Source organism: Camarhynchus parvulus, chromosome 3 (assembly GCF_901933205.1).
Source record: "Camarhynchus parvulus chromosome 3, STF_HiC, whole genome shotgun sequence".
NCBI classification, from domain to species: Eukaryota; Metazoa; Chordata; class Aves; order Passeriformes; family Thraupidae; genus Camarhynchus; species Camarhynchus parvulus.
In genome coordinates this window covers 67,538,182-67,561,230 of record NC_044573.1, presented here as the reverse complement: position 1 = coordinate 67,561,230, position 23,049 = coordinate 67,538,182, and the positions used below count along the sequence as shown (strand labels likewise).

General features: G+C 40.9%; 2 protein-coding genes across 3 annotated transcripts in view; one reads left to right on the top strand and one right to left on the bottom strand.

Annotated features, from left to right (window-relative positions):
• The window catches only part of WASF1 (WASP family member 1), an 88,404-nt gene extending 86,099 nt beyond the window's left edge, over positions 1-2,305 (bottom strand). Inside the window, exon 1 of one of the 2 annotated variants that reach the window (XM_030944420.1) lies at positions 1,920-2,305. The gene's annotated coding sequence lies outside the window, so the exon portion shown is untranslated. The remainder of the gene's footprint in view (positions 1-1,919) is intronic. The other variant, XM_030944418.1, reaches the window with a different exon arrangement.
• Positions 2,306-2,876: 571 nt separating this feature from the next.
• CDC40 (cell division cycle 40) overlaps positions 2,877-23,049 on the top strand; it is a 36,591-nt gene continuing 16,418 nt past the window's right edge. Inside the window, exons 1-4 of the mRNA XM_030945765.1 lie at positions 2,877-3,081; positions 11,306-11,392; positions 12,644-12,773; positions 21,633-21,716. Coding sequence (XP_030801625.1) covers positions 2,887-3,081; positions 11,306-11,392; positions 12,644-12,773; positions 21,633-21,716 — 496 coding nt within the window. The 5' untranslated portion in view covers positions 2,877-2,886. The remainder of the gene's footprint in view (positions 3,082-11,305; positions 11,393-12,643; positions 12,774-21,632; positions 21,717-23,049) is intronic.

Here is a 23,049-nt window from a genome sequence, read left to right as displayed (position 1 = left end):
AGCCACCTACACTTTCAAAGCACAGTCAAGTCAGTTTTTCAGACCCAGAAGTGACATTGGCTTGCTTGCTGAAAATTAATCTTCACTACTATTTAAGCAATAAGAAACTTCAGACAGTGTTGCCCTGAATACCTTCTCATGTATTTGCTTATCTACTACTGCTGGTACCAGGAAGGCAGCTAATTTAAACCAGTAAATGATTTTTGTAGGTTCTGCAACAAAAGCATCTAGAATCCCAGATGATTACATTTCACTGGCAAGCGAACTTGGATGCTTGGACACAACATAGTTGAACATACTTATGGCAGCTACCAAAGCTTTGTGAATCAAACACTTAAAATTCAAGGTTAACAAGGCAGAACTACTTTAATGATTTTCAAGACAGTTCTCCAGATAAAACATCACAAACTGGTTGCACAAACAGACCTTGAAATTTTTCACTTTTCAGGAAGCACACCTTTTAGCTTCAGACAATACCTACGATCTGCATGCCAAGAGAAAAAGGAATGCAGTCATATGGAATCGGTTAACAATTGCTGCCAATAAACCAATTGACTGCAGCAGAAGAACCCCTTTTGATATTAAGAAGCAGTGATTCATGTGAAGCGTCATATAGTTTTCCTTACTTATGGATTCATCATCCTTAGATTTAAGATGAAAAAGTCAGCTCACTACCATATGAAATGTTAGTTCAGTGTAGCATATTTCAGCTGTTGGAGATGCAAACAAAAGGTCTTGGTGTGGAAATAAGGGGGACTTATTAGGTAAAATCTTGTTCTAGCATACAAAGACATAGCATACCTGTGTCTAACAGAACAGATCATAATGCAGCACCTTGCTCCACTCCACACTATCAACACTTTCTATATGCCCTCTACGTTTATTCTAGCCTTTTTTTACAAACAAATAAAATCAAGTGATACCTTCTCAAGCTAAGAAAACAAATGTTTCAAACCGTGGCTGCTGAAAAGGATGGAAAATTCAAAGTAGAGCATTTAATCGGATTAAATGCCACTGTGTCACAATTAGATGTCACTGTGTGCTCACTTTAATTCCGAAAGCACATGCGGATCGAAGGGAAGTCATGGCACTGTACGGCTCCAGGTGCGAGCAATGCACACACCTGGCGGCACAGCCAGCCCATCCTCGGCCGCCGCTCCGTCCTTCCCATTCCTCCCGTCCGCGGGCGCGCAGGAAGGCGATCAGGAGCGGGCTGGGAGAAGTTGGAACCTACGCGCTTCTCCTCGCTCCCGGTCATCCCCCGCGATCTCCGAGCCCTCCTAACAATGGTAGCAGTGTTCCAGCGGGCAGCTCTGCCCTGGAATCGGACCGAATCCCCCAGCGCTCCGACCGGCGGTCCCGCCGCCCGTCCGCACCTCTGCCCTCGCCAGCGCCGGTCCCCGCGGCGGGAGGGGACGGGAGGGGACAGGAGGGGAGGGGGCGCCTCTCCCCGCACCTGGCGGCGGTGACGTCACCCCGCCGCCCCCCGCCCGACCCCGGCCCCGCTCCCCGCACCTTCCCCGCCGGCCGATCCCGCCGCCGCGCCGGCCGCGGGCACACGGGGCGGCCAGGAGCGGGAGGAGGAGAGGCAAGCGCCGCGCTCCGGCACAAGTGCGGCCCCCTCCTCTCCGCCGCCTCGCAACACGCCCCCCTCATGCCCCTGCCCGCGGGGGCGGCGAGGACACGGAGGAAAGCGGCTCCGCGGCGTGCTTCCTCCCTTCCCACCATCACAGCCTCCCGCCGCCGCCCCCCGCGCGGGCGCGGACAAAGGGGAGGGGACCAACACCTGGCGAGCGCCGGTCCCTTTGTGGGGTAGGCGCGTCCCGCAGCCCCGCCGGCGATGGGGAGCGGAGGCCGGTCCCTCCCGCCCGCCCCAGAGACCGCGGGGGAAGGAAGGCAGGGGGGCGAGGGGCACTTACTCGCCTGCCCTGGCTGTGCACCTTCACGCCGCTCAGCCTCAGCCCCTCCCTCCGCGGCCACCGGGGCGCTGGAAGTTCAGGCGGCGCCGGCCATTCCCAGCTGGCGGCTCCGTGTTTCGGGGGGCGGCGGCGGGCGCGGAGCGTCCCCGGCGGCTTCACAATAGACACCGGGCAGCGCGCGCGTGTCTCTGTGTGTGTGCGCGTGTGTGCGCGCGCGGGGGCGGGGCCTCTCGCGGCGCGCCGAGCCGGGAGGGAGGGAGCGGGGGGGAAGCGCTGTTTACCCGGCGGCCGAACCCGGCCGCCCCCCCACCGCCCGATGCTCGGGCTGGTCCATGCGCCGCCGCCCCCCACCCCGCTGGCGGGCAGGTGGTACAGTCCGGCCCGCCGGGCTCCCTCTCCCCGGCGGGGGTGGGGCGGGGTCCCGCCGCTGTGACGTACAGAAGCCGGGTGTGCTGACGGCCAATCAGCGCGAGGGGGCGGAGCTCCCCGGGCACGGCCCGGGGTCGGGACGGTGGGAGCCCGGGGGTGACAACCAGCGGTCCTGCGGGGCCATGCTCCCCGCTCCGCTGCCCTCTGTCGAAAAGACGGCGAAGACGCTTTGTGTGGGGAAAGAAGTGGGCGGCTAGAGTTCTCCCCGGGCTGTTGAATATTTATCTTCCCCTGCCGCCCGGCAAAGTGAAGGCAAGAGCCGGAGGGAAACTTCCGAGCGCGGCGCCGCGTTGCATGCTGGAGCTTGTAGTCCTGCTGTAGAGTCCTGAAAGGTTAAGCACCATCAACAGCCAAGTGAGATCTCCCATCAAACGCCTGTATATCCCGTAACAAAATTTATCCTTTAGAGTGTGTTTTCTGTTTTAACGAGCCACAGTTTTAAGACGCAGCTCCACCCCGCTCGTTCTGCGAGGGAAGGGACGCCTCGAGCCTTGCTGAGCTGCCAGGACCTGCCTGTCCCGTCATCCCCCGCGCCAAGATGTCGGCTGCTATAGCCGCGCTCGCCTCCTACGGCGGCTCCGACTCGGAGCCCGACTCGGAGCCCGAGACCGAGGGCAGCTCCCAGCGCTCCGCCGCCGTGCTCGCCAGCCGCGATGCCGTGCTGCACCTCCGGGCGCCGCCCGCCGCGCCCCCGGCCCTGCCCGTCGACGCGGCCCCGGAAGTAGCCGTGAAGGTAGGCAGCCCTCCAGGGCCCGGGCCGCCCGCCTGCCCGGCGGTGTGTCCGCCCGCCGGCCCTGGGACAGCGCTGGGGGCAGGCCTGGAGCAGCCCCGGGCTGGGGAAGCGGGGCGGAAGGGGCGCGGTGCCGCTAGGGATGCGTTACGGCCGCCTGGTCCTGCCCTGCCCTCCCCTGCCCTGCCTTGCCTGGAGGTGTGGGGGTCGGAGCTGTGGAGGGAAGGGCTTGTGTCGGGGAGCTCCCGGGGATTCCAGCCGCAGGGGTAAAGTTTATTAAAGCGTGTTAGCTCCGTCTCAGAGCGTGCCTTGATTCCAATTCTTTAGATACCTGCTTGCTTGTTCCCTGTGTAAAATGTTTTCCTGTGTGGTTTTCTCGGGTGTTGGGGTGAAGTCGATACTTGATAGGGTGGCTGCAACTGAATCCTCTTCTGAAGGGCAGCCTGAAAGCTCGTTGGTGTTCCTGTACCATTATTGTTGGGGAAACCTTTCTTTTCCAAGTTCAGTATCACATTGACTCACTTTTGTGATACCAGAAAGGGAAGGGTGAGGTTGCTGGTTTAGCTTTGGGATTTTTTTTGTACAGGCAACAAATTTCTAATCAAAAGCAGGCATCTTGCCGTGGTAACTGTCATTGTTACTGTCTTGCTGCCACATGCGTGGAAAAGTTTCTTGCCTAGTGACCAAGAGATGGATGGGCTCTTTCGCTTTGTTGTCGTTAGTTAATTCATATCACAATTGATCATATTTTTGTGTAGATGTTGTGTTGTGTATAGTGACTACATTTGTTTATCTCTTAGAGGCTTGGAAATCTGGCTTCTCAAGTTGCAGCATCCAGCAGGCTGTCTTGTGCACATTTGAAAAGAAATCCTGATTAACATCGGTAATATTTCCTGAGTGTTAGTGATAAGTGGCAAATAGCGCTGGATAGGCTTTCCACCACCCTTAAGCCCATAGCAACAGGTTTTCCCTTTGCCTTGCCAGCACAAAGGTTTATGTAGTTGCTCAGGGACTGGCAGCTACAGGGACTGGCAAACACACCTTGCATTTTTGGCAGTTGAGAGTGTGAACCTGAAATGGTTGGTGTTCTGTGTTCTGTTTTAGCTGGTTCTGGTTCAGAATTTTGGCCTGTTAACTGGCCAAAGATTTATGTGTGCTTTAAACAGGAACAGGTCCTCACTCTCTGTAAGAGCAGGTGTCATTGTTAGCACATTGAGCTGACATCATTTGGGCTACTGAAGTGTACCTTTCAAATAAAGCCCTAAGATGTTAGTCCTACGTGTATTTAATTTTTAGTCAAAATCTGCTGAGTCCTTGTTTCAAAGTACATTATAGTTATGTAAAGTCACATTTCTATGAAAATAATTATTCTGTAATTGAAAGCTGTGCTAATGGTTGGCAACTGTGTTTTAAAAGTTTGAGGGGCTGGCTTTTGTTACACCCTCTTCTGACAGTCTGCTTCTTGAAATAGGCCTATTGCTGATCTTGATGTTAAATTGCTCATAATAGGTAACAGCTATAATTACTGGTGACTCCAATCCAGTAACACTTCTATTCTCATTCTAAGCAGGAAAGCCCACTGGATGAAAGTTGCATGTTTCTGTTACTGTTTTTAGCACGACTAAAATCACTTGAAGAAAGACAGCAAAGGATGGAAGTTTGTGTTTCTGGTCCCTTCATGCAGAAGAAGATAGGTAGTAACTGCAGGACATTTAGAGAAGGATAGCTGGGCTGAGGAAGGGTTCTGCTCCTGTATGAGGTGGTAGTGAAAAGGCCAAAACAGACAGCTGAGGTGTAAAATATGATAGACACCTACAAAATCATTAAATGGCATAGAAAGGGGGTTAAATACTCACTTGTCTCTTCCATTACAGCAGCCATAAGCTACCTAGTAGGAGTTAGGTTCAAAGCAAATAAAAGGATGCAGCTCTTCACGCAATGCACAATAGGACTTATTTTCATGCCAAAAAGTACAGTGTGTCGAAGAATTTTGTTACAAGGAGAGTCTGGACAAGTACTTGGAGGAGATCCATTGAGGGATGAGGTGTCAATAAATACACAGATTTCATCAAGTCTCACCGAGACCTGAAAGTATTTGGCTGTTGGGAGAGTGCAGAAGTATCGTCATACACCCTTGCTCTGCTTTTACGCTCCCCTAGATGTCAAGTTTCCATAAGGCAGATGTTTTCTTTTGTGGGAACAGTAGACAGGTTAATCAAGATATTTTCTTTCTCCAAATACATCATCAAGCAGTAGGTAAGCATGATAGTGTTGTAAATAGAGGCTGTTCAAGAAGGGGAAGGGAGCCCAGTTGCCAACAACCAGGCAGTTGTCAAACCCAATTACAATTAGTTTTCCTACAGTTTCTACTTCTATGAAAAAATCAGCCTAACACTGCTGACAGTTCTATCTTCACTTTTGAATTATAAACGTAGAAGGAAATGCAGGAAATTGCACTTTCTGTGAAGAAATCGCATCACAGGAACCATTGCGTCTATAAGCTTTGCTTTTGGGAGAACAATTATTGTTTGATCTCTGTCCAGGGTAAGGCTCAGATTGGAGCAGATTTTATGATACTTCTCTACAGCATGCCCTTCAGTGGTCTTGAGGAGAGGACACTTAACTGGGTTAAAATGACAAGGCTGGCCCAGCCCAGTGCAGGAGCTGGAGGATCTGTGTTGCCTTTGATGCGAGAAGGGATCGGAAATGTCAGTTTCCTTTGAACCTAGTTTACTTTTGGCACTATGCAGGTTTCCAGAGATGTTTTACATAAGGGGAGGAAATAGACTTCAGTCACTCTTCTTAATGTTTTCTAAAACCTAATCCTGCCAGCAATAGAGAGAAGAAAGATACAAAGTAGCATGTGACAATTCTGTAGCAGCGATTGAACCTTAGTAGGCTTGGGAAGTGTTATTGTTAGGAATGTTTGTCTTGTTTGACATGGTGGGTTTTCCAGCTTTCTTGGACACAAAATATCTTGTAGAGAGTCGATGTTGAGAACTTGTCATCCTGCAAGATCCTGGTAATCTAGCCTAGTTCAACAAAACCATTTAGCATATGCTTTTCTTGCTGGTTTATTTTTATTCTGTTGAAGTTAGTGAGGCAGTCATTTGCTATTACGAGTGCATGAATGGGTAGAAAGAATAAAAGCTGATAACAGCCATGTGTTAATGTTGGAGCTTCTCTGCAAATGCTATTTATCTCTTGGTAATAAATTTGTAAATCTTTAGCATGAGATAATGTGCATTTGACAGCCCAAGTGGTTTAGGCAAGAATTGATAAGTGACAAACTGCTTAAGTCTCAGGCTCATGGGATGTGGGCTTAATTTATCACATTTTAATGTGATCGATAATTAAAACAAATTAAATGTTATGCAAAGCAGCCTGCCCTTTTTCAGCTATTTGACTAACTAGTAATGACTATACCTGGGGAAATGGAATGCTGTAAGTTTATTATCTGAAATGTCCAGAAAAAAAAATAAAAACCCCCAACATACAGACACCAAAACTCTCTGCTTGCATGAGATGAAGCTGGAAAATATAAGCCACATTATATTATTTCTAAGGAACAGAGTTACCATCCAAGGTGCACCTTGGTCTTTTTATTGAAGGCTTTGCTTTGTTGCCTGTTACAGGGATTTTGCTGCTGTTTAATTTAAGAAATATTTTTGTCTTGTGTGCACATAAAGAAACTTCCAGCAAGCTTTTTTAACATAATTTTTTATTAGTGAACTATTTTTTATGCTATAAATTAAACGATTTTCATAAAAAGTAGCGCTATTGTTTTATGGCATTTGGGTAGGAGGTGTTTTTTTAATAAAAAGAGGATTGTGGCATGTTTAAGGAACCTGTTAAGGAGGAAAGTTAATCTGATCTACTGTGTAGTCTAAAATCCCTTCTATTTCTTGTCCTCTTTCTTATGCTTTAAAGTGGCCAAGCTTTATGGTAGGACTGAAGGAGCATGCCTTGAAAGGAACCAGACATTTGGTGATCTCTGGGGAGTTGTAATGAAGCATCCCCTTGTCTACACTTAGCATCAAAAGCTTCTTCCTGTCTCAAGATATATTCCTTAGGAAATGCTAATACTCAAGAGTACAGCCCTGTGTGCCATTCCCCCATAATAGTGTGATTGTGTTTTGTTAAGCAGAAGGTGCAAAAGGACTGCATTTAACTATCAAAAGAATTTTTTTACCTCATCAAATCATCTCTGAACTGTAAAGCAACCTGATATTGCAAGTTAGTAGACATCACATCTATTAAAAAAAACCCCAAAACAACATACCAACACAGTAAGTAGTTTGGTGAAATGACATAATTGCTGCTTTTTGCCTTGTATCAGCAATGATTCTTGCATCTCTGTGGGCAGACATTCATTCAACCTGTCTACCAAACTTCAGTGGATCTGTGGAGTGAGCATTTTCAGTTTTTGATTGTCCTTATTTCTACAAACTTGTATAATATGGATTGGGTTGCTCCATTTTTCTATTCAGGTTGTATTTTCTTCAGCCTTCAATCATGTTTTTTTTTTCTTTTGAACACTTTTCAGTAGCATGTGTCTTACTTGTCATGCGGTGCCCAATGTAGCCACTGTATTTCAGTTGGGTACTTGTTACAAGTGCTGAGAAAAGCAGAGAGGTGACACATAGAGCTAAGTTTGTAGCTTCTAGTATGTTTTTCAAGATACCCATATTCAGTAAAACATAACTGCCTAAAACCTTAATTCTGCAGTTCCAGGTTCTGTGGGGTTTACAGCCCTTTGATGATGTTACAGCATGGCATAAAGCCCATATTAATACAATTTCTGAGTTGCAGCAAGCACCAGCTGCTTTTCTGCCAGTCATACAGCTGAACTTTTCACTTTCCCCAAAGGAACACTGTATCTGTTTGAGAGCTTTTTGGCCCCCCCTTTTTATGGTTCCTGTGCCTTTGAGAGTGGAAGTGATCTAGGGTAATACTTAGCCCTTCACTGGAATCACAGATGCCCTCCTCTTTCAGCTTAACTATCTCCCATCCCACAGAGTCACTTGTGTCACACTTGGCACATAAGATACATGATGGATTGCTCACCTTAGGCTTTTAGATAAATCATTCCTGTGACCGAAGGAAAAGCTACAGCACAGCAGAGAGGTGATCTCTTAGATTACCTTATCTCAGGCACAGCTCTGCCAGACTGCTGCTCCTGTGATCCCTTCCCTGTCAGCTGGAGCTGTGGCAAATGCGTCTGGAATGCATGCAGTTAAGGCTGTTGCCACCATAAAGGGACAGTGTTGTGAGACTTGTATCACCTTTTCTTGCTTTCTGGATCCTAGGAAGATGAGTTCTGCTGGAATGGTCTTCTGGCAATGCATGCAGTTATACCTGGAGATCTTCACCTGTGTGGTTGTGCAGAGGTTGCCAATGAGTTCTTTCCTCTCATCTGGAAAAGAAAAAAATAAAAGTCACAACCAAAATACACCAATGCAGATAGCTTGGCAATTGGCGAAGTCAGTGATGGGCTAGGTTAATATTTTTAATGTTTCTGCTACCTACTAGAGTCTCCTAATGCTGTACAAAATGGCACTTACCAGATGTTGACCAAAGGATAATTTGTCTGCTGCAATTTGAACTCTTGCCATGGACTAACATTTGGCAACATGTTGTGTCAATACTTTATATTCCTATCAAGATTTCATTTTTAAAAAATACTGAGAAAATAGAGTGGGTAGTTGGACCACATTCAAGTTATTGCACAGTTGAAAGCCAAATGACGTAATGAGAAGATAACCATTATGCGCTTCAGCAGCACGTTATGAGATTGTCATTTGATGCCCTAATATATGAAAACGTGAATAAGACTGGAGGTCTTGAGGAGCGTAGCTCTTATAAATATAACATGTGCTTCAATTTCAAGGCTCGGTGGTTTTCACACAGAAAGAATGTGCCTGTGGTGGTCTAGGAGTGAACATATTGTGTGGCTTTCAAGTGACTCAGCACTGTTCCACCAGCAGCGAAGTAGAACCAGAATTGCTGTAATCCTCCAGCAGAGGATCAGCTTTTATGGCACAATCTGTTTCTTTTCTCAATTACCAAGCAGCATATAATAGAACTTCACAGGAAGAAAAGAGGAGGAAAAATAGCAGAACTGAAAAATTCTTGGCATTTTTGCAAATCTGGAATTTTTTTTTTTTCAGATTAAAGAGCAGGAAAAAAAACCTGTCCTAATTTCAAGCAAGCTAATCACTGTTTAAATGTCACTAACCACTGATCAGATAAAATTTGCCTTATTATCAATTATATTATATTAATTTTTATTTTCTCAAATGTTGAGTTTTGTGGACAAGATGTTAGGTGTAGCTGGAAGAGTAAGCTGTATGATGTGACTTGAAAAAGCCATCTGTGAAAAATATCCTCATGACGTGGAGCAGTGAAAGGAAGTGTAATTTTTTATGTAACACAGGTTAGGAAGTGGTTTTGGTATGCTCCTGTTCTAACTGGGGACATATGGGTTTTTTGCTGAATGACAGGATTAGGCCTGCTGTGCTGTTTGCTGGCAAGTTCATGGTGTATGAAATTGGGGCTGTGAATGTACCAGTAGTTGTTGACATCCAAGCCCAGTGAATTGGAAGGGTGGTGTGATGACAAAAATGAGGTCAGGCCAAGAACTGGTAGTGCTGAGGGTTCAGACAAGATCGTTGCAATGCCTGGACCTGCCTGTTAAAATAATTTGTAACATGGTGAGAGTAAAGCCTTATGGTTGGACTTAACAATTCTACTAAGACAGTGGCCTTAGTAGAAAAACAATTAGTGGCATTTGTGATGTAATGTTTTTGGTTTGTTTGGAGGTTTTTTGGACATTCTTTTATTTTCCTTTGCTGAGCAGTTTTAATCAAATATAATCAGGTAACAAGCCAAAGATCTTTAGGTACTGTTTTTCTTTTCTGTGTTCTAGAAAATCGGGTTTAAAGTCTTTTAAATCTTGTATGCATGAGCAAATTTGTAATTAACCTGCTGTTGAATTGGGGAGAGAAAAAGCTTCTTCTGGTTTTGCTAGCTATTCTCTTATGTCAGAGAATAGCTAACAATATTAAACAAGTTAAGAATGTGCCATTTAGTTCTTTCGAGATACTATAATATAAAACAAGATTGAGTTTATTTGAGATAATTTTCTGTTAATGAGGCAACTGCTAAAATCCGGTTCTCTGTTGTGCCACTTTCTTTTGTAAGTCACAGATGCTTTGGGATCCTGTTGTAGGTAAGCACTGACTAAGCAATGATGCAAAGATAGCTTTTTCAGTATGATTACTAGGGATTTTGTCAGTATACTAGCACATTCTGAGTCCTTTTCAATTGCTGCTTGTCTAGAATAAAGATACAAGAAGCAATGGCAGTAATAATTCTGCAAAATAACATTCTCCTTCATTAACTGAGGTCTTGATGAGGGAAGGGGTTCTGATGATGTGAAAGAGCCTTCATAAAGCTCTGAAACCAGGTCTTTTTGGGCACTGCTACCTTGTCAGCCATTTTCTTTCTTCTCTGTCTTCTATTTCAGCTGCATGTGCCCTTCTGAATTTTTCCCTGTGAGCAGCTTGAAGTTATTCTTTTGGTTAATCCTTCTTTTTCGTCCCTTCCTCTATCAAGTTAAATTTTTGTTGCAACAGACTTACGAATGTGTTTAAGTACTAAAGCTGAATTACATTTACACCTTTCAGTATAAAAACGTACCTTTTGGAAATAAGGGATTACTGGATTCTGTGAAAGTCATTGTTATAATTAATGTTTGTATGTAATGTTGATATGTAATTTTTTTCTTTGCAACTTTCAGGATAGTTACTTGTGATTTCTGCCTTCTACCTTTTGTAGATTTCTAGCTTTCATACCTTTATATTAAATTCGTGACCATTTTAATTGTTTCTTCTTTACAAGTCTGGTTTTCAAACATCCTAAAAAATCTTTTCTTCAATCTTGCTGCTGTTTTTAAAATGTGCGCATGAAATCTTTAAATAAAAAGAAGTAATTTTTCACATGCAAAAATCTTCAAATGTTTTAGACAAGTTTCTCAGTGACCACCTGACACTGGTTTTGCAATCATTATTTTTGTAAAATAGAAACTTTGGCCAAAGTACTCTTTCATAATGCTGGAAGTGTCAACTTGTACTACAGCCCTAATTTGAACTGAGATAAGGTAATGTCATATATTTAAATGTCTGTGTGTGAAAAGTGGGTTATTAATATGCCTGTTGTATTTCAGGAAGATGTGGAAACAGGAGTCCACCTTGATCCTGCTATCAAGGAAGTTCAATACAATCCCACTTATGAAACCATGTTTGCACCCGAGGTAAGAAACAATGTTCGTTTTTAAAGCAGAAATGCCTTTGGCTTAAAGGAAAGAGGTTGTATAAATTTTGTGTGACTTTCCTATAAGACAACTTCCTTGGATGCTTGCTGCATTTTGGAATATAGATTGGGCAAACTAAAAAATAGATTCTACACAAGTGTGTTAGTATTTTTAGTGCTTGAATTTTAATATTCTGCATAAAGCTCTTTTAAGAAGAGTCTTAAAATGTTTATCGAATTATGGCTATGAAAATTAAAAATTAAGCTGGGAAAATAGCATTATAAAGATATTGAGTTAAACATGAACTGCATTGAAGTGGTCCTTTACTCTTTTCACATTTTTGCTATTTATTCATTGTGCTCATTAGGGCGAAATTAACATTTGTAAGACTTGCAGATATAAGACTTTTAAGAGGAGGATTTAACATTAAAATCAAAGTACTTTCAGTTTAATTATTCACATCAATATTAAGAATTTTAGTAACTTGAGCTATGCTAAATTTATATGGTGAAAAACCATTTAAGACTGAATTTAGACTGCCTGGTGCCATGTGAACCACTTTCCATTTTGTTATTACTGACAGGCTATCTGAAACATAAAAATAGCTGTTCAGACATTTAACTTTTCTCCATATTTAACTTCTTTGTACAGTTTTTCTTCTCTTCAACGAAGGGTTAGCCTTCTAGGTAGACAAAGACTGCATCAGCCTCAAATTTCTACATCACTTATGCTTTATGTTTAGAAAACCTTTTGAGGAACCACATAAATTGGTCTTTTCATAAGCGCGTTTGCAACATATCAAAGCCGTGGTGTGTGTGAACAAAAGTACTGTTTTTAACTTGCTTCAGTGCTGCTGTAAATGTTTTAGTTACGGAGACCTACTGTGGGACAGCCTTGGGTTTTGTCTTCTGAATGCTTGTACTGGTCCCATAGTGAGTGAGGGTCTCTGTTGGTTCTGTCAAGTATCAACAAGTCAAGTAGCTCGTATCAACCTGAGCTCTGTGCAGAAAGCTCTGTGCTAGAAAGTTCAATCCTGAAATCAACTGTTCAGAACAGCTGTGTGATTAGTGTGTAAAATAACAGATGAAGAAGCTTATTCAGTAAGAAATTTAAAGTTGAAGTGATTTTTGCCTTACCAGTTTTGAAAGACAGGTCTCTTTTTTTCTGTGGGTTTTTTTCCTGAAAAAGTAAATATACAAAAATAACAAACCACTAATTCTGCTCCACCTTGTTTTATAATTTTTGATGAAGTTTGGACCAGAAAACCCATTTAGGACTCAGCAAATGGCTGCACCTAGAAACATGCTTTCTGGATATGCAGAACCAGCTCACATCAATGATTTCATGTTTGAACAACAAAGAAGAACATTTGCAACCTATGGTAAGTCCTTAACAGTGGAATTCACCTCTATCTTTATCGTACTCAGGTTGGACAAATCATTGTCTCGATAGAACAATTAATAGGACTGTAATTTCTGTAAACTGCTTTTTATCAGAATTAATAAAATGGGAAAAGACTTTTGAATGAGAATCCATATGAATAGAGATCATAGTATTTATTTGGGAAAATTTCTTTTGTAATTCCGTTTTGAACTGTAATCCAGTGTATGATTTCCTAGCAAGCCCCTCTTAATTAATCCTTCCATTAGTTGCATCAAGTGTAGAAAACACAAATCAAAATTTCACACTTCTCATATGACTAACTGTAAATCTGTTATGCAAATAGATTCCTTCATGTGATTCTGACTCCTTCTAAACCATAAGGAAGCCTTACTGAGTTGTCAGATTCTTCAGTGGTTGCATCTTGATCCAAACTGAATGAACCAGGTTTGCAGAGGATGGGAATGCATTACTAAAACAGTCTTGGCAAAGACAGACCCAAAGAACTGTCTTGGTGGTCAGTGTAGTAACTGCTTTCTTATCTTGGATAACATTTTCCCTTGTAAGTAGTGGCACTTGAAAAATAAAACATTTGAGTCTTGGGGAAGCTTGAGGTTCAAACAGACTTTATGAATTGTTAGAAAAAAAAAGTTTTTTTCAGATAGGAAAAATATGGATAGACTGGATTCTAAACATTCTTTTACACACATTTGAAAGAACAAAGCTGCCATATGTTTACATATAACAATGGTTACTTTTTTCCCTGTGTTTCATTGTAAGCTTTCATTTCTGTTTTAAGTTTGATTGCAAGTGCTTGTTCAGATGAAGTATCCTTTATATACTTGAAATTCAGTTTATTAGGCAAGATCTGATACTTCCTGTGTTAACTTAAAATGTCACAATACTCACCTTTTTGCACAGCAGATTTGCATCTTTCTTTATTCATATTTACATTCAAAATACTACTTCTTGCAAACTGTTTTGCCTCAAAAATCACCTTCCTCAACAAGTATCCTTAATTTCATTAGGGCTTTATGCATGCCTGAATTCACTTACTGCATTCTGTGATGCATGAGGTTGGGACTTTGTTGCTAACATCTGTGGTAGCTAGCTATTACAGGGGAAGAAAATGCCTAACATCAGAGACTATCCCACACTCAATTTTTCTTTATACTTGAGTTTTATTAGAAGCTTTCTTGTAAATGTTCAAAATTGAAATATATTAATGACAGAGTTTTTCTCTTACATAGTTTTAGCTAATAGGTACTTTTCACTGAGTTGTTAGGATATGGACTATAACCAAATTGACAATATTAAGAAATGGATATCTAGTTTCATAGCATAATTTTGAGATTGTAATTTTGATATTAGAGCTTGACAGACAATACAAGTAGGAACCTCTCTTCAAGGTCTGAATAGACAGATTAGATTTTGTTCTGTGAAATTAAATGTAACATTTTTGTGTGTGTAAAATAGATACTAGGGAAAAGTGCCTGTTGGCATATAGTGTTTCATTTGGGGTTTTTTATTTGAAAAGTTTCATTTGGAGAAAGATAAAGCTAGCAAGTCTACTCAAAACTACTTCTATTGGTTATGTCATCACTGTATAGCAACTGTCTTGAAAGCTGCATTAATCACGAGTGTAAAAATGTATTTTTAAGCCTTGTAACACTGGCAACTGTGCAGCTATCATTCAGCTTTCTAGAAATGTTCAACAGATAATGGTCTGGATGCAGTGACAATGGAACTAGGAAAAGGCTGAGATAGAGGCAATTTATACAGCAAGAGCCAGCACTGAGAGGATGAAGTTCAAGCTAGGAGATGCAGTCAGTGAGCATGATATTCTGGCTCAGTAGAAGATCTGTTAAAAACAGCACTCCTTTAAGTTGTCAGAAAGTTATCTATTAACACTTTCAATACTCTCTTTTTCCATTTGGAAGGATGCAATAAATATCTTCTCAGAAAATAGGAAGTATAGAAATGCAAGTAAAATTGATAGGCATAAACCCAAGCCATAAATCTTTTTCAAGACTGAGTCATAACCTGTTAGCAGAACAGGAGTAAACCTCTCTTTTAAAAGCTGCAGATCTTAAGACTTCTGGTCTCTGTTCCTGTTTAGCACCATTGCACTAAGGCAGGAGGTCTCGAACAAATCTGCAAAGGCTGGCAAATAGATAAGCAGTGACTGTAAATGAGGGGCAAAGGTAATAAATGAGATCATGTATCCAAAACAGCTCAACTGTCTCAGTGTCTTTCATAAAAAAAAAGACAGCTTTATAATATATATAATCCTGAAAGCTCATACATATTCATTGTGAAACCTGTATATTAATCACAAACAAAACCCAAGTATTTTTTGGCAACTAGTCTTTCTTATGTACTCGTTGTGCAGTAAATAGTTACTCTTAAAAGTACATTTTTCTTGTGGAGCTTGGATAGCATCATTGAGAACATCCATGCTGTCACTGACTGAGGATCCTTCCAGCCCTTTATTCCATTAGACAAGTGGCCAGCAATGGGTATCTAGTGAGGAGCAGAAGGAAGCAAGAAAATAGTGATACATCTGAATTCTTCTTTTCATTACACAGTCTGTAAGCCAAGGGCAATGCTTATATATTTATTAATTTTCAGACAACTTGTTGGGGGGTTTCTGTTTTTTCGTTTTTGACAAACTTTTCCAGCTGCTTCTTGAGCCCATGTAATTTTTCTTTGTACAGTAACTTGTTTCAGGCAGCTCTGCAGCTTAGCAGCTCCTTATGTGAGGAAGTATCTCTGTTCTGAACTTGTGGAACTTCACAGCTTTCTAGTTTGGCTTCATATCCCATGTGTCTCATGCTGGAAAATGAAATGAGCAATCATTTCTTATTCACCATTTCTGTGTGATTTCTTATTTTATAGATCTTGGCCATAGCTTCTTCTCTGTCTCCTTTTTTTTCCCACCTGGATAGGTCTGATCGATGTTCTTGTTCTTCAGTGGCAGCCTTTTCATGCCTATGGCTGTCCTTGTCTCTCTTCTGTATCTCTTCTAGTTCCACTGTACTCCTAAGATGGAGAGCAAAGCTGTGCACAGCGGTTGCGTGTTATTCTCACTGTGAATTTGTTCTGTGAGTAACTTGCTCTAAGCTACTTGCTCCATTTTCCACATCATTTATCAATATGTTGAATGTCATGGGCCTGAGCATGAATCCACCAGCAACTTTCCTGTGCTGTGCAAACCAACCATTTATTCTTGACAGTGTTTTAATACCTTTTCATCAATTGACCATGTAAAGACCTGTGAGTTTTTAAAATGTTGTTGTGGTATCCTGTAATCAGTCTAACTTGGTTTTGTAAAGGTATCCAAGATCAACTCAGCTTTGCTATTTCACAGGATTGTCACCTCAGAAATATTCTGGAGATTTTCTCATTGTGATTTACCTGTAGAGAAAATTATGGTGTCTGTTCTCCTGCAATATATAATGCTCATCCAAGTGCATACTAATTTTCTTTACTGTAGTTTCTACTTCTTGAACCCTAACTGTACAAATGTCTGGCAGGTTGATCTGTAGTTCTCCATATCTCCTCTGAAACATCTTTTGAAAGACAGCATTGTATTTGATACATTCCTTTTCTGTCATATTGGGGTGATATTAGGTGAGAGTATCTGCACTGTGATTTGACTTTAGATCTCTTGTGTGACTGCCTCTGATCCTGGTGTTTTGTTACCATGCATTTGACTCTCTAGTTTCCTGGCATTTCACATTGAGGTAGATTCATCAGCATGTTGCCCATAAAGCAAGATTCTGGCACGGGAGTCCACTATAATCACCATGTACTTAATACAACCCTCACAGATGCTCTTCTCAGTCCTTGTTCATCAGCTGGCCTACACCTTGTCAGGTGCACTTTCTGTCCCTGCCAGTTTTGACAAAGGACAAGGGTTAGTTTTTATATCTTATAAGATTTCCCTCACTTTTGGGGGCAGGCTGCCTTAGCATAGTGTTTACTTTGTCTGCTGGAGTTTGGTCTTTGTATTTTCCACATCTGGATGCAACTTCAGCTCTTTGAAGAATAGTTTCTTATTTCTAATAGTTTCTCCTAACTTACTATTCAGCAGTGCTCACTTCCTCTGGTTGCTTTAAAGTCGTCTTTTACTAGCTAGCAGGCATTAGTTTTTTTTTCTCCTACATGGTGCCTTTGATGTGCCCCTGCATTTGAAAAAGGCTTTACCCTTTGGTGCTCACTTTCTGTTCCTTTTAAAAATCTTTTCTTAATATAGCCCTCCTATTTTGAGATTAAAATCATTGTCATAAATGTTTTTATATCTTCCTCTGCTTTGTCAACAATGTTCGTTTTATACCCCATTATGGTCATTGTTAAAATGTGTGTCCTTAGAAAGAATATCTTAAAATCAAGTTTCCTGCACTGCTAAACTGGCTTTTTTTTGGTGTGAATCTCTGGCATGACTGCTTCGTAGTACAAGTACATTGTGTAAAAATCATCACATCTTGGTGTGAGATTTGTGCAGTCTGCTGCAAGGAGATGACTAAAATATGTCATAATTATTGTGCTTCTTTCCCTGGCACCTGTTGTTTAATCTCTGTTACCATTTCATGGTTACTGCATTTTCTGTCTTAATGGTCACTCTGGGAGTTCTGGCAACTGTACTCACCACTACTTAGACCTGAAATTTCAGTCCACAGGATCATTTAATGCTCATTAGCACTATTAACTTGTTAATCTGATTTGTCTTTAAGCTTTCTATGGCATAGAGCATGTTTTTCCCCACTGGCATGACCATCTTATTTCTGTATTCTTTCTGCCTGGTAAAGCATATATTCTATGTCCAATTATGTCAGTACTGTCCTACCAGTTATGTTAGTTAATTATTTTAAAACAAGGTGTTCCAATGTATTACTTTTAGCCTCTGTGTTTTGCATGTGTGCTTGGGTTTTCCATTTCCCTGCCTTCAGTTTAAATAGGATTCTGTCATTATTACTGTCCCTGTCACCTGAGATTTCAGATTTCTGTGCTACCTTTTCCTTAGGTTTTTAAAGATTGTGTGTCATTGTAAATTGCTTACTTTTCTTTAAGTATTTTTTAAAGTATAATATTTCTTTAGGTGTTCTTTAAATACCCCAGATATTTTACCAGAAAGTACTCTTTCAACCTTCAGTGCCATCTGCTTTTTAATTTAAATGAGACCTACCCATCTCAGTAAGGTTCCCTTTATTCCAGGAGTTAGAAAAACTGAAGTTGTCACAGGCACTGGAGATGTTTTCCACATTAGGGTTAAAATCTGCAGTGGCTGAGAGAGCTGAGACTGTTCAGCTTGGAAAAAAAGGAATCCTGAGGGGGAGACCTTATTGCCCTTTACAGCTACCTGAAAGGAGTATGCTGATGGCATAGTCCGTAATAAACATTGAATAAAATAGTCCAAATAAGCATTTTCATTTTATGATCTTGTGAAAAGTCCTCTCCCAGTTTAATGGAAAACCATTAATAATTGCTCTGTGGGAGTCTGACTTTTTTAATTGGTAGCCAGTTTTGCATCTGCGGTCCTAAGTGATCTACCCTAGTTTGATTCCATTGATGTAAGGCAGTCTTCTTATTTTAATTTCAACTATCAAGCGAAGGCTGTCTCTCTAGAAAATAAAATTCTCCTTCACAAGACATAATGATTTAAAATGCTTAACTAGCATTATTTTTTCAATGTTGTATTCCTTGGAGCATGTCAAAAAAGACTAGGAAGTCCTAACATACAGCACATGTTTATTCTCCTGTATCTGTGCTCTCAGCTAAAGGAGTCTCTTTTCTTGAAAATTCCCTTTTGAGTACTGATCAAAAAGTCAATATATGAACACATATACATTTTCAGAAGAAGAATTACAGATTATTTTTTACATGCTGCACACAAATTGGTCATGAATATTTTAGCCATATCATAGCACTTTGAGCATCAGTGCCCATCCTAATAGTGGACTGCTTCATTCATGCCAAATTTGGTATATTTAAATCTCTTCTTCACAAGATAATGTCCTTTTTAATAAGAAATATTCTTCTGTTAAAGTCTAATGAATCTCAAAGCTCTTTCTGAGTACTCAGTAACTTGGTTATAGCAGGATTATGTCATCACTAACACTGATATTTTAGGAGCCTAAAATAACTGCCTTGGAAATAACACTTATGATTTTTTTTAATCTACTCATGTTACATGCAACACCTACAGTCACTTATTACCTGTTAACAATTGTAGGCACTTTATTCTCTGATTACTTTGATTCTGCAGAGATGCCAGTGCAGTGTGGGTTAGTCCAGCTGTATTTTTCCTCATACCTGAGCTACTTTGGGTCTCTATGTGCTGCATTGCACAGTGAGGTGTAAACAAGCTTTAATGAGCTGTCTTTCTGGAATGCACATCAAAGTCTAATTATTTAACCAACCATTTTCAGGTGCACTGAAATTATGGATGTAGGTGGAATTGTATCTTTCATTGCTAAAATGTTGTGGGAAATATCTGCCTCCTACCAAAAACTGAAGGAGACATAGAAGTCAGGGCACATTATGTGGGATACCAGCTGAGTAGGATAAAAGCAAGCTGTCTTTTGCAGCTGCGTTTAGGAGTCCCAGCCAGAAGGAAAATATTCCCTTTCACATATCCACTAGAAAGTAGAAATTGTTCAGAGCTTTTCTATGAGAATGATGCTGGACCAAATTCAACTCAACTATAAGTCTCCACTTCCACGGGAAGCTGTGCTTGGCCCAGGGGCCCTATTCATGGGAATACTGTCCCTCTTTTACAAGTACCAAGCAAATAGAGTCCCAGAGATGGTGTCAATACAGTTGGAGGACAAGTAAACCACTGTATTGATTTTGACAGCAATCCAAAGTAATATCTCTCTACTGTTAACAGAAACCTTGTAGCTTGGAAGGGAACTCATTGAAATAGTGGCTTAGTAAAAGCAGGCAGCTAAATTAGGGGAAGTCTGATAGCAGTTTTGGCTCAGTTTGGTTATCCATAGAAGTAAATCCTACTAAAAGTCTAGAATAAATTATTTTATTGTTTAACAGAGGAATAGTGGGAATGTATATTTTGTAAGATGACATTGGTGTATATTTCTCTCCCTATATTGTATTCATGGATCATCTGGACATGTGTTGTTCCACAGCTGGATTTTACCAGGTTTGAAACTACAGGGCTGGTTGGCAGGTGGAATGCTCTACTTGGATTGGGAATACCTGCTGTGTTCTTGGAATGGCTCTTCCACTAATTTCAATAGTACTTTTTTTCCCCAGCATCCAAAAAGAAATTAACTGGACCATGTTCTAGGGGAGTAGTTTTTCTGAAAAATGTTTGGGGAGACAATCTCTTTTGACTGTTGGAATGGTGTTGATAGGTTCTCAGCTTGCATGTGTTTGTATGTGCATTTATGAGCCATTGGTCTCCAGAGTAAACTATATAATCTCCCTCTGCTCATGATTGCCTCTGTGAATCAACAAAAATACAGGAATTAGATTGCATGCTGTAGAATTTAATTCATTATGTGTGTTTTACTGGTGGTTTAATATATTTCTTTCTCTTTTTTTTCCCCATCCTTGATACAGAGGAATTCTCATTGAGTCCTCAAGAGACATTTTGTCACTTTAATATTTAATAAAAATTGGGGTTATGTCCACCAGGGTGCAGTCTTTCCCAAAAGAAAAAAGCCATGGTGGTCAGTAAGTGTTCAGTGCACCACCTGTTCCTTGGAAACCAAATGAATTTATTTGTCTATCTTATAAGATCATGTTATCCACTTCAGGAGAAATGGAGAAAAAAAGTTGGATATGTGTATTAAAATTGTAAATATCCTGAATAGCTATGAAATGCTGGTTCATTTTATAAATTATTTATAAGGCTAAATGCAGCAGATTTTGTTGTGGTTGGGGTTGTTCTGTTTTGTTTTTATTGAGGCTCAATAGCAGTAGTCAGGAAATTAATATGTGAATACTTAATTCTTTTAAAAATTCAAGTCCATGACTGCTGCTTCCGGTACCATCCACATTAGTTAAAGCAACTCCTTTCAAGTTGAAGCTTTCCCAGTTGTGGCAGGAGGAGGATTAAGTAACTTTTGCTCTGGGAGACAGAATATACACAAAGCCCTAGAAAACTTCATTTATTTTTTTCCCCTATCTCTATCCTCTGCCTCCCAGCTGCTGCCACCCCAGGACTGCCGAAGATGTCAGTCTTTGACCCAGCAGAAGTAGTGGGCAGAGCAGTGGGCTGCTCCTGAAGCCAGAGGGCTCTGTGTATGCAGCAGCCCCCAGCTGCTTTCCATGTGACTCACTGGCTATGCAAACCAAGGAGCAGTGCCCTGCACTAAAGCAGCATCCATTTAGCATTGGGTGCACTGACATAAGATTTGGAGCTAGTCTTTTCCTTATGCTATGTTACTGCAAGAAGAGGTTGCCATGGCATTTCAAAATCTGTTTGCATTGCAGCACACTGGCCTGAATTCAGCGTTGACCTCGCTCGGAGCAGGGACATCCTGGAGTCCCTTCCCACCAGATTCTGTTACTCGGCTGCTTGTGATTACCCACCCTTTGTATCTTATGTCTCTTATGTTGTTAACTGTTGCCTATTACATTTCTTTATTTCTCTGTGTTGTGCAAATTTAAGAATTCTGATAGCAGTATGTACTCAAGGGCCTCATGGTACTACTTCATAGTAATCTTTACTCTCAGGCCAAGTGAAAAGTTAATGGGATTCCAAAGTTTCAATCCTTCGTCATCCCCAGCTCGTTCAGAGTTAACAGGAAGGAATTTGCAGAGGGACAGAGTAGTAAAAGTTGTACAAAGCTGAAAAGCTTGAAATAACAGTATTTTTTTCCTCTTGTTCCAGGTTATGCATTAGATCCCTCTGTAGATAACCCTGAAGCTGCTACCAAATATATTGGTTCTGTAGAAGAAGCTGAAAAAAATCAAGGTAATTAATTCAGAATCTTGTATAAATTACTTGCATCTTTAAATTGTTTTCATTGCTTCTTTCCTAAGAAATGGAATGGGTATTAGCAAAGGAAGGTATTATGTGAGACCCGTGTCCAAGAACACAATAAAGAAGACGTGTTGCAATTTTAATGTAGAGGGGGAAGAGAGATATTGGAGTGTTTTGTTTTCTTGAAGTAGCAAATGATTCAGGTTGTCATGACAAATTTCAGAATAGGATTTGTAATGTACCATTGCATTAATACAATTTATCAGTACAATTTGAAACAGCTTTTTGGTCCTCTTAAATTCTGTCTAAGCTAACATTGTCATGTGTCTGCATTAGGATACCTGTATGTTGAGCTAATCACCAAAGCTGCTCCTCAGGAGCAAACTGATCACTCTGTGTGCAACCTCTGGCACTCCTGTTGGGAGCTGGATGTTATCTCTGCTTAGCAAAGTTAAGCTCTTTGGGTTATTTGGAAAAGAAAAGCCACTGGAAGGTTGCCAAATGGTAACAGCGTGGCATGCCACTGGGAGGATTGATACTAGATGCATGGGCTTTGTAATTAATACTTTGATACAAGATATTTAACACTCAAAGGGACTCGTTTGCATTGGAAAACTGTACCTGTGTAAATGTCATGGTTATGCTTTCCCTTGCATGTCTTTTTCAAATACCCTATTCACAAGGGTATACAAAGGATCTTTATTTCTGTGTCCTTTTTCTCAGAATATATCCAAGCTTATTTCACTCTTTCCTTCCAAAGAAGGAAATAACCAAGATTAAACCATTTTAAAAAAACCCTTTTCATAGTGGAATTTCGCACTTCATTTTAAGAAAAACCTTGATTAATGTGTGATTCCTTCTGATCAGTACTTAACTTTTTACATTGCTTATTTTCCCCTTGTTTGTGTAAAGCTTCTTTTGTCTCTTTTGTACTAGATGAATATTACTGCTGCTGCAGAAAAACATTTTTTGAAAATTGAACATAATTGTATATACAAGCTTGAAAAACTTAAAATATGTTAAAATAATTACCTTCAGAGTTTTTTCCATCCCATATCCATATTGTATAGTGGTTTTGACACATGAAATTCTGTGCAATATTTATGAAAAGCTAGTATTTCTATGAAAGAAGATGATAGTAGTTGGAGGGAGATGACTCTGTCAATAGTGACAGACTTTTTAAGAGGGCCTGTAGCAATAGGACAAGGGTAATGATTTTAAGCTAAAAGAGGACAGATTCAGACTAAGTCATAAGGAAGAAATTTTTTACAATGTGGTTGGTGAAATACTAGAACAAGTTACCCAGACAGATAGTGGGTGCCTC